At 33.4% G+C, this 14,275-nt stretch overlaps 1 protein-coding gene across 1 annotated transcript in view; it reads left to right on the forward strand.

Annotated features, from left to right (window-relative positions):
• Positions 1–14,275, forward strand: part of HEATR5B (HEAT repeat containing 5B) — a 132,547-nt gene that overhangs the window by 644 nt on the left and 117,628 nt on the right. Inside the window, 4 exon segments of the mRNA XM_078149770.1 lie at positions 4,748–4,912; positions 5,240–5,451; positions 9,031–9,139; positions 10,381–10,530. Of these exon segments, the coding sequence (XP_078005896.1) occupies positions 4,787–4,912; positions 5,240–5,451; positions 9,031–9,139; positions 10,381–10,530 (597 nt within the window). The 5' untranslated portion in view covers positions 4,748–4,786.

Consider the following 14,275-nt stretch of genomic DNA (forward strand, 5'->3'; position numbering starts at 1 on the left):
AAGTTCTGGGTTCTAATCCGCGCTCTAATGGGTAGCCTTGGAGCAAATCTGTATACTAATGGTTGATGGTCTGCAAATTTTTGCAAATCCCTCTTATTATCTCTTCCATTTTGCTTGTCTTTTGATCTACTCACCATTGTGGCCCCCTCCCCTCTTTAGAATGTAAGCTTTTGGAGGGGGAGGTGTTGATTATTAGTTTTCGTATACCCAGAGGCTAGTTCACTACCTTGTACCAAGTTGTCATTTAATAAATACTTTTTGATCGACTGATGCTCTCAACCACCTGGTGAGGTAGGCAAATATTATTACCCCCTTTTTATTGTTGAGGAAACCAAAGTTCTATTAAGTAGCTTGCTAGGCTCTTGTGCCAGAATTATAATTCAAATCCAGATTTCTCTTGGCTCTTCACTCAGTCCACTACACCATATAGTGTCCACATATTTTAACTGTGTGTGATACCTGTTCTACCTACATTAATAACAGCTAAACTTTATATAATACTTTTAGGTTTGCAAAGCACATATCTTGTTTGATCCTTAGATTAGTCTAGTGAGATAGATGCTATTAATGTACTCATTTTACATATGAGGAAAGTGAGGCTGAGAGGTTTAAGCAACTTGCCCAGAGTCATATTTACTAAGTTTCTGAAGCTGAATTCGAACTGGAATATTTCTGGCTCACTGCTATTTACAATACTATCTGCCACCAAAAAAGGTGATGTGGGTGGAAGTGCAGAACATGTTATGCAAACGTATCATTGCTATTGAGCTTTCTTTGTTGTAGAATGTAATTCTTTTTAGACACTATGTGCAAATAGAAATTGTTACACGAGAATAATAATGTTACTTTATTGAAGACTTTCTGGGATTTTAAAAAGTGAAGATTATTTTGAAACAATAGTAAACAAAATATCAAAAAGTTTTGTTCTTTTAGCTTTTAAACCAATATTTGACGCTTGTTAAATATTGGGGTTTCTTGGATGTGCCTTTGCTTTTTAATAAAGGTATTCTTTTGGTAAATACACTGACTTCACAGACATAGGCCAACTCAGTATGATTTTGAGGAAATAATGTTCATGTAGTATTAGGACTCTAATCAACACATTTTAAACTATTAGTAGGTATTATAGAAACTAACTTTTTCAGAGGTCATCTTAACCGAGACAAAATTGTTCCATTTTTCATCCTTATTACATCCTTGCCGATAGGCTGATAGTGAAAGTTAATAAGTATATTATGCTTTGTATAAGACAAAAAATACATACTCCCCTACATGCCTTGTATTTTGTTTTAGACCTTTGGTGTCAGTAACTTGTTTTAAAATAAATCAGTTGGAGTTGTTTTAATTAGTGCCATATCTTTTTCTCATGTTTATTCTTCCAGCCTTCTTTGCTCTAACAAGTTGGTGGTCTGATGGTACACAGACAGCTGATTGAGGAATGACTCCCATATCAGTAAGGAGTCATTGCCTGTGTGTTAAAATATAATTAATTCATTTTTGTGATGTTATTCAGTGCTCTCCATGTCCAGCCTTCTCAGTCTTAAATAGAGTGTGTTCATGATGTACAGGCGTGAAACTTCTGGAGAGATAACAAGTTTTGATCTCTCAAGTTCCCTACTCCTCAACCATACTTTCTAACAGATTATTCAACTGTCAATCAGTCAATCAATTCATAAACATTTATTAAGAACTCTTCTATGTGCCAAGTACTGGGGATATAAGACAAAATGTCTTAAAGAACTCATATTTCAATGGTGGGGGGGAGAGGAGTGTTTACAAAGGAAATACAAAGTAATTTGGGGGAGGCACTAGCAGTTCCGGAGGGGATCAAGACAGCCTCATCTAGGAGATAGCACTTAAACTAAACCTTGTAAGAAGCTAAGGCTTCTGAGAGGTGAAGGTAACGAGAGAGTTCATTCCAGGCATAGTGGACAGCCTGAGCCAAGGCATGGAAATGAAAAATATATTGTTGTGTAGCAGGAACTGAAAGTAGATTAGTTTGGTTGGAATGTAGAGTACGCGAACTATGATCTATACAAGACTTATGAACTTCTCCTTTTGGGCCGACCTCTATCTTTACATGACTCCCTACATGTATGGATTCAAAGCCTTAACATACTGTGATCACATAAATCCTGTACAGTATGTACCCTCTTTGTCCAACCATCTCCCCAGCCTCCTCTGGCTTTATCTGCAAATCATTAGATATGTGGTGGTATTCCCCAACCACAGAAACTCCATGGAAAGGAATAAGTAAAGATGTGTTTCAAGATCATGAATTGTAAACAAGGAAAAGAAGTGAGAGAAATCAATCTCCCCTCCTGCTCCTCATTACAATGGGATTTATAATAATAGCTGATAGTCTTGGCACATAGACCATTGTGGTTCATTGTGGTTCTTGTCTCCATGTCTGCTCTAGGATCAGAATTGGCTCCACATTGCTGGTCTCTAGAAGTTGCCTTCACTGGCAGTGCAAAAAATGTGGTGGTACCCTCCCCTGTGCCCACCTTTTACACTGAAGTCACTAAATGTCAAAGTATATGTTGATTTAATTTAGCTCTCTGTAGGATTTCTTTTTTACTTCATCTCTTTGTAAGAGATGTTAGCATATAAACCATAGTCATTTTCATGGTAGTATTTTTGCAAATACTTTTCATGAGCACTTATTTCAATAGAAGATGACCAAATAAATGCCCCATGAAATGATATTTCTTGTTGCCTTTGGGTATACCATAAAATCAACTTCTACTCTTTTGTTTGTCTCTCCAAAGTTTTAAGAAGATTAGTAAATCAAGGATATGTGATGAAATTCAGACACTTTAGTCAGATATGATTCCCCATGTTTGTGATCATACCATTATCTCATTGCACTGCTCAAAAAACTCCTAGTGATTCTCTATACCTCTAGGATATGTAATCTAAACTACCTTACCTCTCCCTCTTTATAGAGTCTGGCTCCAATCTACCTTTTCAGCTTTATTTCACATTACCTTCCTTCATGTACTCAATACTCTAGCTATATTAGATTATGACCTGTTAATTCAGCATGACATCTGCTTCCACATATTCATATAAGCAGTCTTTTGTATGTCAAATAAGTTCCCTATTCATTTCTGCCTCTTAGAATCTTTAAAGTTTTGGCTCATGGCTCAGGTACCACTGTTTTCTGTGAAGTCTTTTCTGCTCCTACCAGCTGAAGGTGTTTTCTTCCTCTTCAAATGTTCCTAGACAATTGTTTTCTTGGTCTAGATTTCCTACTTTGCATGACATTCTATCTTGTATCATACGTATCGTTTTATATGTTGCATCTCTCTTGAAGGTGCACTGTGTTGTGTTTTATTTTTGATACATAGACTCCTAGCACAGTGCCTTGCACTTGAGCACTCAAATAATGTTTGTTAAATTGTTGAATTTGTTAAATTTTTATATAAATCTTTGTCTGTTAAAACTGTATGTTCTGGGACAGGGATGGGGAACCTGCAGCCTTCAGGCCGTATGTGGTCCTCTAGATGCTCAAGTGTGACCCTTTGACTAAATTCATACTTCACAGACCAAATCCCCTAATAAAAGCATTTGTTCTGTAAAACTTGGACTCAGTCAAAAGACCACACTCAAGGACCTAGAAGGCCACAGGTTCACCATCCCTGTAATTTGAGGTATAGTTTATTTAAATGATTTTATATTTCAAAGATCTTTACTGAAAATCCCTTCCATATTTTAGGATTTGCTTCTTTGTAAAAAATAAAATGTTTATTGATATATTTGTTTTTATATCACCTACATTTCTCAGCATTTCCCTCTCATCCCCCTCAGAGAGTGATACTTTAAAATAAAGAATAAAAAGGAGAGCAAAGAACAATTCATCAAAACTAACCAAGATATTTTTAAAAATTGACATTGTATGCATCGTTCCACAGCCATATTTACCAGTGTCTACAATGAAGTGAAACGAGGTGCTTTCTCATATCTCTTCTTTGGGTCAAGCCTGGTCATTATAATTTTGTAGCATTCAGTTAATTGTTTTCTCATTCTTTCCATTCATATTGTTGTAGTTATGCATATTGTTTTCTTGGTTTTGCTTACTTCACTTATTTCATAAAAGTCTTCCCATATTTCCCTGTATTAATCATATTCATCATCTCTTAGTAATAGTCTATTCCATTCACGTACATAATTTATTTAGCCATTCTCTAATTGGAAGACATCCACTTGGTTTTTAGTTCTTTGCCTCTACAAGAAATGATGCTATAAATATTTCGGTGTGTATAGTTTTTGTCATTGACCACATCAGCAAAATCTCTGTGTGAAAGAGTATGCACATTTTAGCCACTTTCTTTGCATGATTCCTAATTGTATGTACATTTTAACCACTTTTTTTTTGCATAATTCCAAATTGTTTCCCAGAATGGTTGAACCAATTTTCAGCTCCACCAATGCATTATTGTATTTGTCTTAACATAAACCCTCCAACATTGATTATTCCCTTTTTTGTAATTTTTTCCAATTTGCTGGGTATGAGATGAAAATTCAGGTTTTTTTATTTGCATTTCTCTTATTTGTGATTTGGAACATTCTTTCATATGGTTGCTGTTAGTTTGAAATTCTTTTAAGAATTCTTTGTTCATATTCTTTGACCACTTACCTAGTGGGAAAGGTAACTACTTATTTTTAAGTGCTTTAAACTTTGTTTAGCTTTCCATTAAAAGTTTATTGAAAAAGAAATGTTTCATGGTTTTTAATCTGTTAGGTAAGGCACACACATCGTGATTCAAGAAGTTCACCAATAATGGAGTTGGCCCATAGTTTATTGCTAAATGAAGAAGCTTTGGCCCAAATTACTGAAGCAAAGAGGCCTGTCTTTATCTTTGAGTGGTTGCGATTTCTTGACAAAGTCCTGGTGGCTGCTAACAAGGTATGGTTTTTCTATTTGCATGACTAAGAAAGGAAGATTTATTTTAGGAAAGATGGGGAATGAGCTCAATCAACTTGATACTGTTTTTTTTTTTTTGGTGAGGCAGTTGGAGTTAAGTGACTTGCCCAGGGTCACACAGCTAGCAAGTGTTGCCACCTAGCAACTTGGTACTCTTTCTGAAGCTTACAGTTTTTGTTGATGGTTGTTGTATAATATAGTATATTTCTGTGACTATCTTAGGTTTTCAATACTAGTTTTTTAATTGGCAAAAAATAGTAAAACTATATGTGCAACTAAAAGTGATATTGTGTGCTTTTTTTGTGACAGACTGATGTGAAGGAAAAACAGAAAAAGCTTGTTGAACAACTCACTGGATTAATAAGTAGTTCTCCTGGCCCTCCAACAAGGAAATTGTTAGCTAAAAATCTTGCAGCTCTTTATAGCATTGGAGATACTTTCACTGTCTTTCAAACTCTTGACAAGTGTAATGATATTATCAAAAACAAAGATGATACTGCAGCCTATTTGCCAACCAAATTGTAAGTACTTATTTTGATATAAACCAATGCAGAATAGTCATTCTTCTCTTGTTTGTCATGATATGACTTCATTAATTTCATAGTGTCAATTGTATTCTAGATTAAGGGTCTCTCAATGGTTTAACCTGTACACAATATAGGAAGAGTAATTACTTCCCATGATCCAAATGGTATACAGGTACATTCCAAATAAGGTTTCTCTAATAAGTATTTAATAATTATGTCAGTACAATTTAAAAATAAATTTTCATTACAAATTGAATAAAAACTTCAACAAATGCAAACAAATAAGCCACAGTGAGAAATAGAATGCCAAAAACCAAAGTTAAATTCTTTGCATTTTGATAAGACAAAAAATGGACTTTGACAATAACAACTTATTTGAACTGTGTCCTCTTCTATTAATTTTTTGTCATACTTAAAATGTTTTTTTCTTTTGTATTACATGTAGTTGTCAATGTGTATATTTTTTCTACTTCACAGTGCGTCATTTCATAAAAACCTTTTCATGTTTATATCATTCATATTTGTCTTTTCTGGCACAGTAGTGTTGCATTACATTAGTATACTGTAGTGTTTATAGTCATTCCCCAGTTGTTGCACATCTAGGCCTCAAAATAATTTTTCATATTATCTGTTGCCAAGTTAGGTTTTCTTCTAGTGATTTCTTTTTTAACCTAAATGTAGGACTTTACATTTATTACTATTAAATTTCATCTTACTGGTTTCAGCCTGTTGAGATAATTTTGAATCACGAATGTGCCATTTAGTTATTCCTCCCATCTGTGTGTTATCAGTCTACTTGGTAAATTTGGCTTCTATATTTATATAATTCTTTGATAAAATTGAAGAATTGGACAGAACCAAGGACAACAACCTTTGGCATTGCACCTAAGACATCTTTCCAGATTGATGGCACTCAATTATTAATATTTGGGTGTTATTTTCAACTAGTTGTAAATCTACTTTTAGTATCTTTGAGTCTGCAATTTTTGCCTTCTTATGCACCAGGATATCAAAATTCATCACATCCTTTGAAGAAATTAAGATAAGCTATGTCATCATCATTTTCTTTCTGTTTTACTAGCAGTGCCTTATCCCACCCCTATTCCCAAATGAAAGTAGTCTGACACAGCTTTTCTAAATGCTTACAAATCATCTGCTTATAAATACAGTCTAGAATTTTTCTGAAAATTGGCATAATATTTATTATTCTGTAACTTGGGAAATCTATCTTTGCCCCCTTTTTTGACTGTTAGACATTTTCCCATATGAAGTCTAAAGATTTTTCTCTCATTCTCTGTGGTTTTTTTCTCCTCTGTGGTTTCTTAATAATTCCTTATAGTACCTCTGTGGTTACTCATTAGCCAAGGATGTAGTTCATCCTGTTTTCTTACTCTTACTTTGTATATTTGGGGCATCTATGATCTCTTTACTTCTGCCTTTTTCAGATTGAAAACGTTTATCTTTGTGGAGGTTGTTGGTCTTCTTCTCTCTTCAGCCTTGATCCCCTTATCACTAATGAATATCCCTCTTACTCCTCATATAACAATTTGTATGCAGACTTACATTGTACTTATCACGATTTTATATTTCTCTGTATGTGTATGTGTAAAATCACCTTACAAAACTGTTAAACTCCATGAGGGCAAGATAGATATATTATCTAAACTTTATCACATCCAGGATCTAGTATAGTAACAGAATGCATTCAGTGTTTATTTAATTTAATTGAATTTTAGACTTTAGCCTTCCAGACTTTCTGACCAGCATCAGCAGATAAAAAAATATCCTCTTTCCCTGCCCAGAAGACAGAGATGGACACTGATGGTTCTCTATTGTGGATGCAGCTGACATGTTGTTTTTCTTACTAAAGTATCAGTTTGATTTCTCCAATTTTATATATCCCTGATGGTATCTTTTATGCCACTCCTTGTACTCCAATGAACATGGTAATATAAAATACTACAGCATATTTATACTGACAGTGCATCTTTCTATTGCCTTTTGGATCACCTAAAATTGAGTGTGAAGTAGGAGAACAACACTGGACTTCTTATCAAAAGATCTAGGTTTGGATCTTGTGTTTATTACTTATTAGCTGTGCTACTCTGGACAATTCACTTAATTTCTTAGGGCCTAGTTTTTGACATTTGTAAAATTAGAGGGTTAGACTAGATAATCTCCAAAGTTAATTTTAGAACTAACATTCTGTGATTATGTGTTCACAAGCTTCCTGTTACTTCCATTTTGCCAACCAATTACTCTTGGTTGATCCAGACTGAATCTAGAATTTCCATCATTGCTTGCTATATCTGAAATATAGTATTATTAGCAAAGCAAATCAAGAATTTAGGTAATGCTTGTTTTAGTGGAATTACATTTTTTCCAAATGAAGGGACATCTTTATTAATTCTGTACATCAATGCCAGTTTTGTGGCACACATACAAATGTTCTATTGGGACTGAATCTGTGGTCAATTAAAGTCTTTACTGACTTTGGCACATATATTTCTCTACCTCGCTAGGAACTTGTTCTTAAATATTTTAGGTCATGGTCCAGCAATGCAAATTCTACTCTTAAATATCATCTATGTAAAATAGCCAAATTTTTTTGTGTTGTGACCTCTTCTGAAGTCAGGATGATTTATGAAAGAAGAAATCAAAATGTCTTCTGAGTTGCTAAGTTCTTCAATTTCCTATCTAAACTTTAAAGTCGCTAGGGGTACATTGCACTTTCCTTCTTACATTGAGTCACACACAAATCAGGGGACTTTTGAGAGAAAAAAGTTAGTTTTAAAAAAAATTTTTTTTTAGGCAATTGGAGTTAAGTGACTTGCCCAGGGTCACACAGCTAGTAAGTGTTATGTGTCTGAGGCCGAATTTGAACTCAGGTCCTCCTGACTTCAGGGCTGATGCTCTATCCACTGTACCACCTAGCTGCCCTGAAAAAAAGTTAGTTTTAATGAGTCTTAGTAGGCATTCATGTACATCTTATATACTCACTCCAGGAAGATAGCCTTGTTCATCATTTGTCACTTCATATTTATACAAAACTACCTTCATATCTCATGCTATGCACTTAAGATTTCTGGAAATAGCAATAGGATTCTTTTTACCTGCTAGTGCCTTCCTCCTGAGACTTTGCATGGCAATCAGGACATTTCTCATTCGCTCATAAGATATCATGCATTATAGTTACCTTCTGTGTTTATCTTTTGAATGCCCTACTAGAGCCGTGAGAGTATGAATTGTTGTTTGATCTCTGCCTCTATTCCATTGTAAGCACATACAAAGTAGACCTTTAGTTAATGATTGCTATTTGAAATTTATTGACCAGAGATTTAATGGAGTTGTCATCGCTTGCTAAATCAAACACATTTTTGAAAAGTTTGAGTTTTAGTAGTGATAATTGCCATACTAATTAAAGTAAACATTAAAAGTGAGTCCAGATCTGGAATAATCCAAATTGACTTTAAAGGTGAGAACTTTATTTAATAAAACTATATGAAATTGTCCTGTTAACTTGAATGTTGGGCAATTGAGATGGTTTTAAGGGTGGAATATCACTTCTTATAGGGCTGCAGTAGCATGTGTTGGAGCATTTTATGAAAAAATGGGGAGGATGTTAGGAAGTGCATTTCCAGAAACAGTTAACAATCTTTTGAAGTCTCTGAAAAGTGCAGAGGTAAGTTACAAAACAACTTACCTATATGTATATGTATGTTTTGTTTGTGAGAAGAATTAATCTGGCTTAAATAGATAATCATTTGCCCTGTATCTGTGTAACTAGACAACTTAGCTATTTAGTAAGAGGCAATTCATGATCAAGTTTCAGGGCAATAGAAAATTTCCTAAATGTACTCTGTTGCTTAAACTTTAGTGTGAAGAGGAGAGAGATCCTTGTTCCATGTGAAAAAGCAACATATTCCACTAGTTTTGTGGAGCTACGAATCCTTGGGGAACCTTATATCTTTTTTGTCATATGTAGTACCACATAAATAAAGTCCTATACTAACAACAAGACTTTTGTCAGGATGAAGGGAAATCCATAATTTTCTAGGGGACCTTAGAGAATGCCTCTTCTCAATTACCATGAGGTCTGCTAATAATTGGGCAAGAGCCAACCTTTTTGTGACAAATTATAGGAGATGTGATAAGAGTTTTGTTGTCCCTTTTAGGTGTTCTTCATTGATGTTTCTTAAGTATTTCTCATTCATCTTGTAAAAGTGGGATATCTTTCCCTTGGAAATATAAAATATGTACCTGAACAACTTGTGCCCTTGAATTAATCTTCATGTTCTTATTACCTTGCTACTTGAAGTAAGGTCACAGTGGATTTAATTTTTAGATAAGCCTGAAAAGTACTGTGTAGATTAAATAGAAAACTTGAGTCAGTTATTTGACTTAATTTCATTCTGTTTTCCAGTTACAACTTATTTTATTAATGTTAAATCATTGTTGTCAAGTTTCTGGAACTTATTTTCTGAATAATCATTGCTTAAAATCTAGAACTATGCTTGCAAACTCAGTTTGCCTTTTAACTCAGCAATTCTGAAAAAAATGTTGCTACTAGTGGTAATTTTTTCCATCTAAAATAATAAATGTAAAGTTATGTAACAACTATTTATCTGTAACTTTTTTTATACAGTCATTAAAATAGGCTCAGTTTTCCTCTGTTTTGCTCCAGAATTTCTTTATCTTCTATTCCTCTATTCTAGAGATATTCTATATTTTTATAATATTGGACTGGAATTACTAGTTGCCTTCAATAGAAATCATACCCAGAAGGGTTATATGATCATGTTCTTTGGATAACACTGATCTACATGTATCTTTAGAACAGGAGTAACAATTTGGTATGATGTTCTCACTTAACTTAAGAATTTGTTTATTGGTTTTTAAATTTTTTTTTATGCACATATACAGTCTCAAGGCCGAAGTGAAATCTTAATGAGTTTACAAAAAGTCCTAAATGGGCTGGGTGGTGCAGCAGCTTCCTGTCACCGTGATATTTATAAGAATGCAAGATCTCTGCTAAGTGACAGATCTATGGCTGTTAGATGTGCAGTTGCTAAAGTGAGTACTTTATTGACTTCACTTTGATTATCTTATTAATTTGGAAATTTCCTCCTCCAATGCAGTTTGCAACCTATTAATGCTTCATCCTGTGTGAATTTCATTCTTATCCATCCAAAAGTTATTCATTAAGAATCTACCCAGGGACAGCTAGGTGGTGCAGTGGATAGAGCATTGGCCTTAGATTCAGGAGGACCTGAGTTCAAATCCAGCCTCAGACACATAACACTTACTAGCTGTGTGACACTGGGCAAGTCACTTAACCCCATTGCCTAGCCAAAAAACAAACAAACAAACAAAAAGAATCTACCCAATGCTTTTTAGGCCTGGCTTTGGTTATTTTTATGGTTTAAATTTTATATATAAAAATGTAGTATATATTTTATACAATTTTATAGTATGATTTACAAATCATACCTCCTGTTTTGTTTGTCATTAAAGTAACTTATACTTATTTTCTTAGGGTGTTAAATATGAGACTGGAAATATTAAAATATTTTTAAGTTGGTTTATTTCATGGAGAAAATTGAATTGTCTCTTTTAAGAATAAGAATCCTCTGTTGAAGAATTAAATCAGTTTTAGATCTTTTATAAAGTCCTTTGTGCTGACAGCCATTGGTATTTAAAAGGAGTTAGCTTAAATGTTTTTAGAGTATTTTTATAATAATCATTGTATTTAAATTTGTGCAGCTTAGACTTCTTTGGCCTCTATCTCTAAATCATACTTTTAGTGAATATCATACATTTAAAGGAATAACCAATCAAAATATAAATGAGCATCTTTACTGTGCCAAGCACTAAGATATACATCTTAGTACTGAAAAATAATACATAACTTATTTTAACAGACATAACTTATTTTTTAAAAATGACTTGGCAGAATTCCAAATTTATATTATCATATTCTCATCTAAATTCTATACAGAATTAAAATGTGTACCTAATGCATTTAGGTATTTTATATATCATTAGGTATTTCTAAACAAACTTAAAGCTAAAAAGATTGAGGAAGTGAAGCTCAATCATTAATGAAGATTAAACATCTTTGAAATTATATAAGTTAATGGGAAAACAAGATTTAAGATAGAAAAACCTGACTTACTCAGATTTTTAGGAATACAGATATTACTTACATGTTGCTTACTTTAAGAGGAAAAGGTGGAGTGGTAGAAAGAAACCTACTGCCCAGGGAATTCACTGACCAAATAAGTTTTTTTTAAAATTTTATAAAATCATTAATTAAAAAGGCATTTTTAAAGTTTTTTGTTTGACATTGTGCTAGGCAAAGAGGATACAAAATTTTTAAAAAGGAAATATTCTTTCCATATGCATAGAAAAATAAAAACAAAATAGATGTAAAATAGATACAAAGTAATTTCTGGGGGATGATGAGGTATTAGCCACTTTGGGGATCAGAATAGAATTTCTGTAGAAGGTAGCACTTGAGCTGAGTTTTGAAAAAAGCTAAGAAGATGAAAAAGGCATGCATTCAAGCAGAGGGACAGCCTGTACAGAAATAGAGAGATAGGATTTGTAGTGTCCTATGCAAGGAACTGCAAGTAGCCCCCTTCAATTGAAATAGTGTGCATTAAGCCTAGAAAGTTAAGCTGGAGCCAGATTGTTAAGGTTTAAGAGGCAAACAGCAGAGTTTCCATTTTATACTAGAGGCAAGGAGGAGACACTAGAGCTTCTTGAATATGAAAGTGAAATGTTCAGAACTGTATTTTATGTTTTTGTTTTTTTTTTTAGGCAGTTGGGGTTAAGTGACTTGCCCAGGGTCACACAGCTAGTAAGTGTCAAGTGTTTGGTCTGAGGCTGGATTTGAACTCAGGTACTCCTGACTTCAGGGCCGGTGCTCTATCCACTGCACCACCTAGCTGCTCCTAGAACTGTATTTTAAAGAATATAACTTGGCAACTAGGGAGAAGGGGAATTGAAAAAGGGAGAGACTTCAGTCATGGAGAACAATTAAGAATTTTTGAAAGTAGGCTAGGAGAAAGATGATGAAGGCCTAAAAGAGGGTGGTGTATGTGTGAATGGTGAGAAAGAGAGTGATGTGAGACATTTTGTGAAGAAAGAAACAGCTCAATTTAGCGACTGATTGGCTATGTGGGTGAGAATAAGTAAAAAAGTCCAAGATGATACTGAGATTATAAACCTGTGTGATTAGAAGAATGCTGGTGCCTTTGATAGTAATAGGAAAGGTTAGAAGAGGGCAGATATAGAACCCATTGTAAAAAAATTATCAAAGGAAAAAACTTCTGTTCCTGATGGATTTCACAGGAGAAATCTATCAAACTTTTAAAGAATAGGTAGTACCAATACTACACAAAATATTCTTAAAAACTGAGGGAAAAAAAGTACTCTGTTTAATTCTTTTTATATAAAAATCTTAATACTTAAAGTAAAGAAGAATAAAGCTTAGGGGAACTAGAGACCAATATCATTAACGAATAACAATTAAAATTTTTAAAAATAAAATCCAAACAGACTACCATGATTCATCCAAGAAATCATGCATCATGACCAAGTTAGATTTATGACAAGGATGCAATGATGATTTAACATTAGGAAAACTATCAATGTAATCATATTAAAAACCAAAATATCCAAAACCACATGATCATCTCAAAAGATGTGTGTGGGGGGGGGAGAGCCTTTGACAATGTATAATACTCATTTATGCTGAAAGGCATACCAATTATAGGTATAAAGAGACTTTTAAAATTAATATTATATATATTACCTATATGTGTGTGTGTGTGTATGTATATATGTATATATATATATATATAATATAAAAAGCACCTATCTAAAACCAAAAGCAAGCTTTATACACAATGAGAATATATTAAAAACCATTACCAAGAAATAAAGAAGTAGAGCAAGGATGCCTACTCTCCCCACAATTATTTGATATAGTTCTGGAAATGCTAGCAACAGCAATAAGACAAAGAATAAGAAATTGAAGGCATAAAGATAAAGAGGAGGTAAAAATATCCCTGTGTCCTGATAATATGATGTTATACTTGGAAAAATTCTAGGAAGTCAGCAAAGATGCTATTTAAGACAACTAATAGCTGTAGTAAAGTTGCAGTCTTCAAAATAAATCCTTAAATATTAACAGTATTTCCATATAATAATAACAGAATCCAAAAGGTAAAAAATATAAAGGGAAATCCCATTGAAAATTACTATAGAACACACTAAATATCTGGGGATCTAGCTACCAAAGCACAGAAAAGATTTGTATAAATTCAATTACAAAATATTCCTAAAGGAATAAAGAATAACTTAAATAGCTGGAAAAATATGGCTAAGCCATAATTCCAATTTAATAAAAATCACAGTATTATCAAAGTTAATATACGGTTTTAATGTTGAACCAATTAAATTATCAAAGAGATTCTTTATACAATTCAAAAAATAATAAAATCCATTTGAAAAAAGTAAAAGTTCTCAATTATCAAAGGAAATAATGAAAAAAGATAGGGATGGAGGTAGATACTATTTCTGAATCTCAAATTATATAAAGTAGCAGCCATCCAAATAATCTGTTGTTAGTTATAAATAAAGTGGTAGATCAATGGAACAGACAAAACAAGAGAGAATCAGAAACACTGGAACTCTATCCCACTGTTCAATAAACTAGAAAACATAAATTATTTAGGAAAAAACTCCCCATTTATAAAAATTATTGGGACAAGTAGAAAGCAGTCTGGCAGAAATTCAGCTTAGTGACCAA

This window comes from Phascolarctos cinereus, unplaced genomic scaffold (assembly GCF_003287225.1).
Source record: "Phascolarctos cinereus isolate Bilbo 61053 unplaced genomic scaffold, phaCin_HiC Scaffold_2;HRSCAF=192, whole genome shotgun sequence".
NCBI classification, from domain to species: Eukaryota; Metazoa; Chordata; class Mammalia; order Diprotodontia; family Phascolarctidae; genus Phascolarctos; species Phascolarctos cinereus.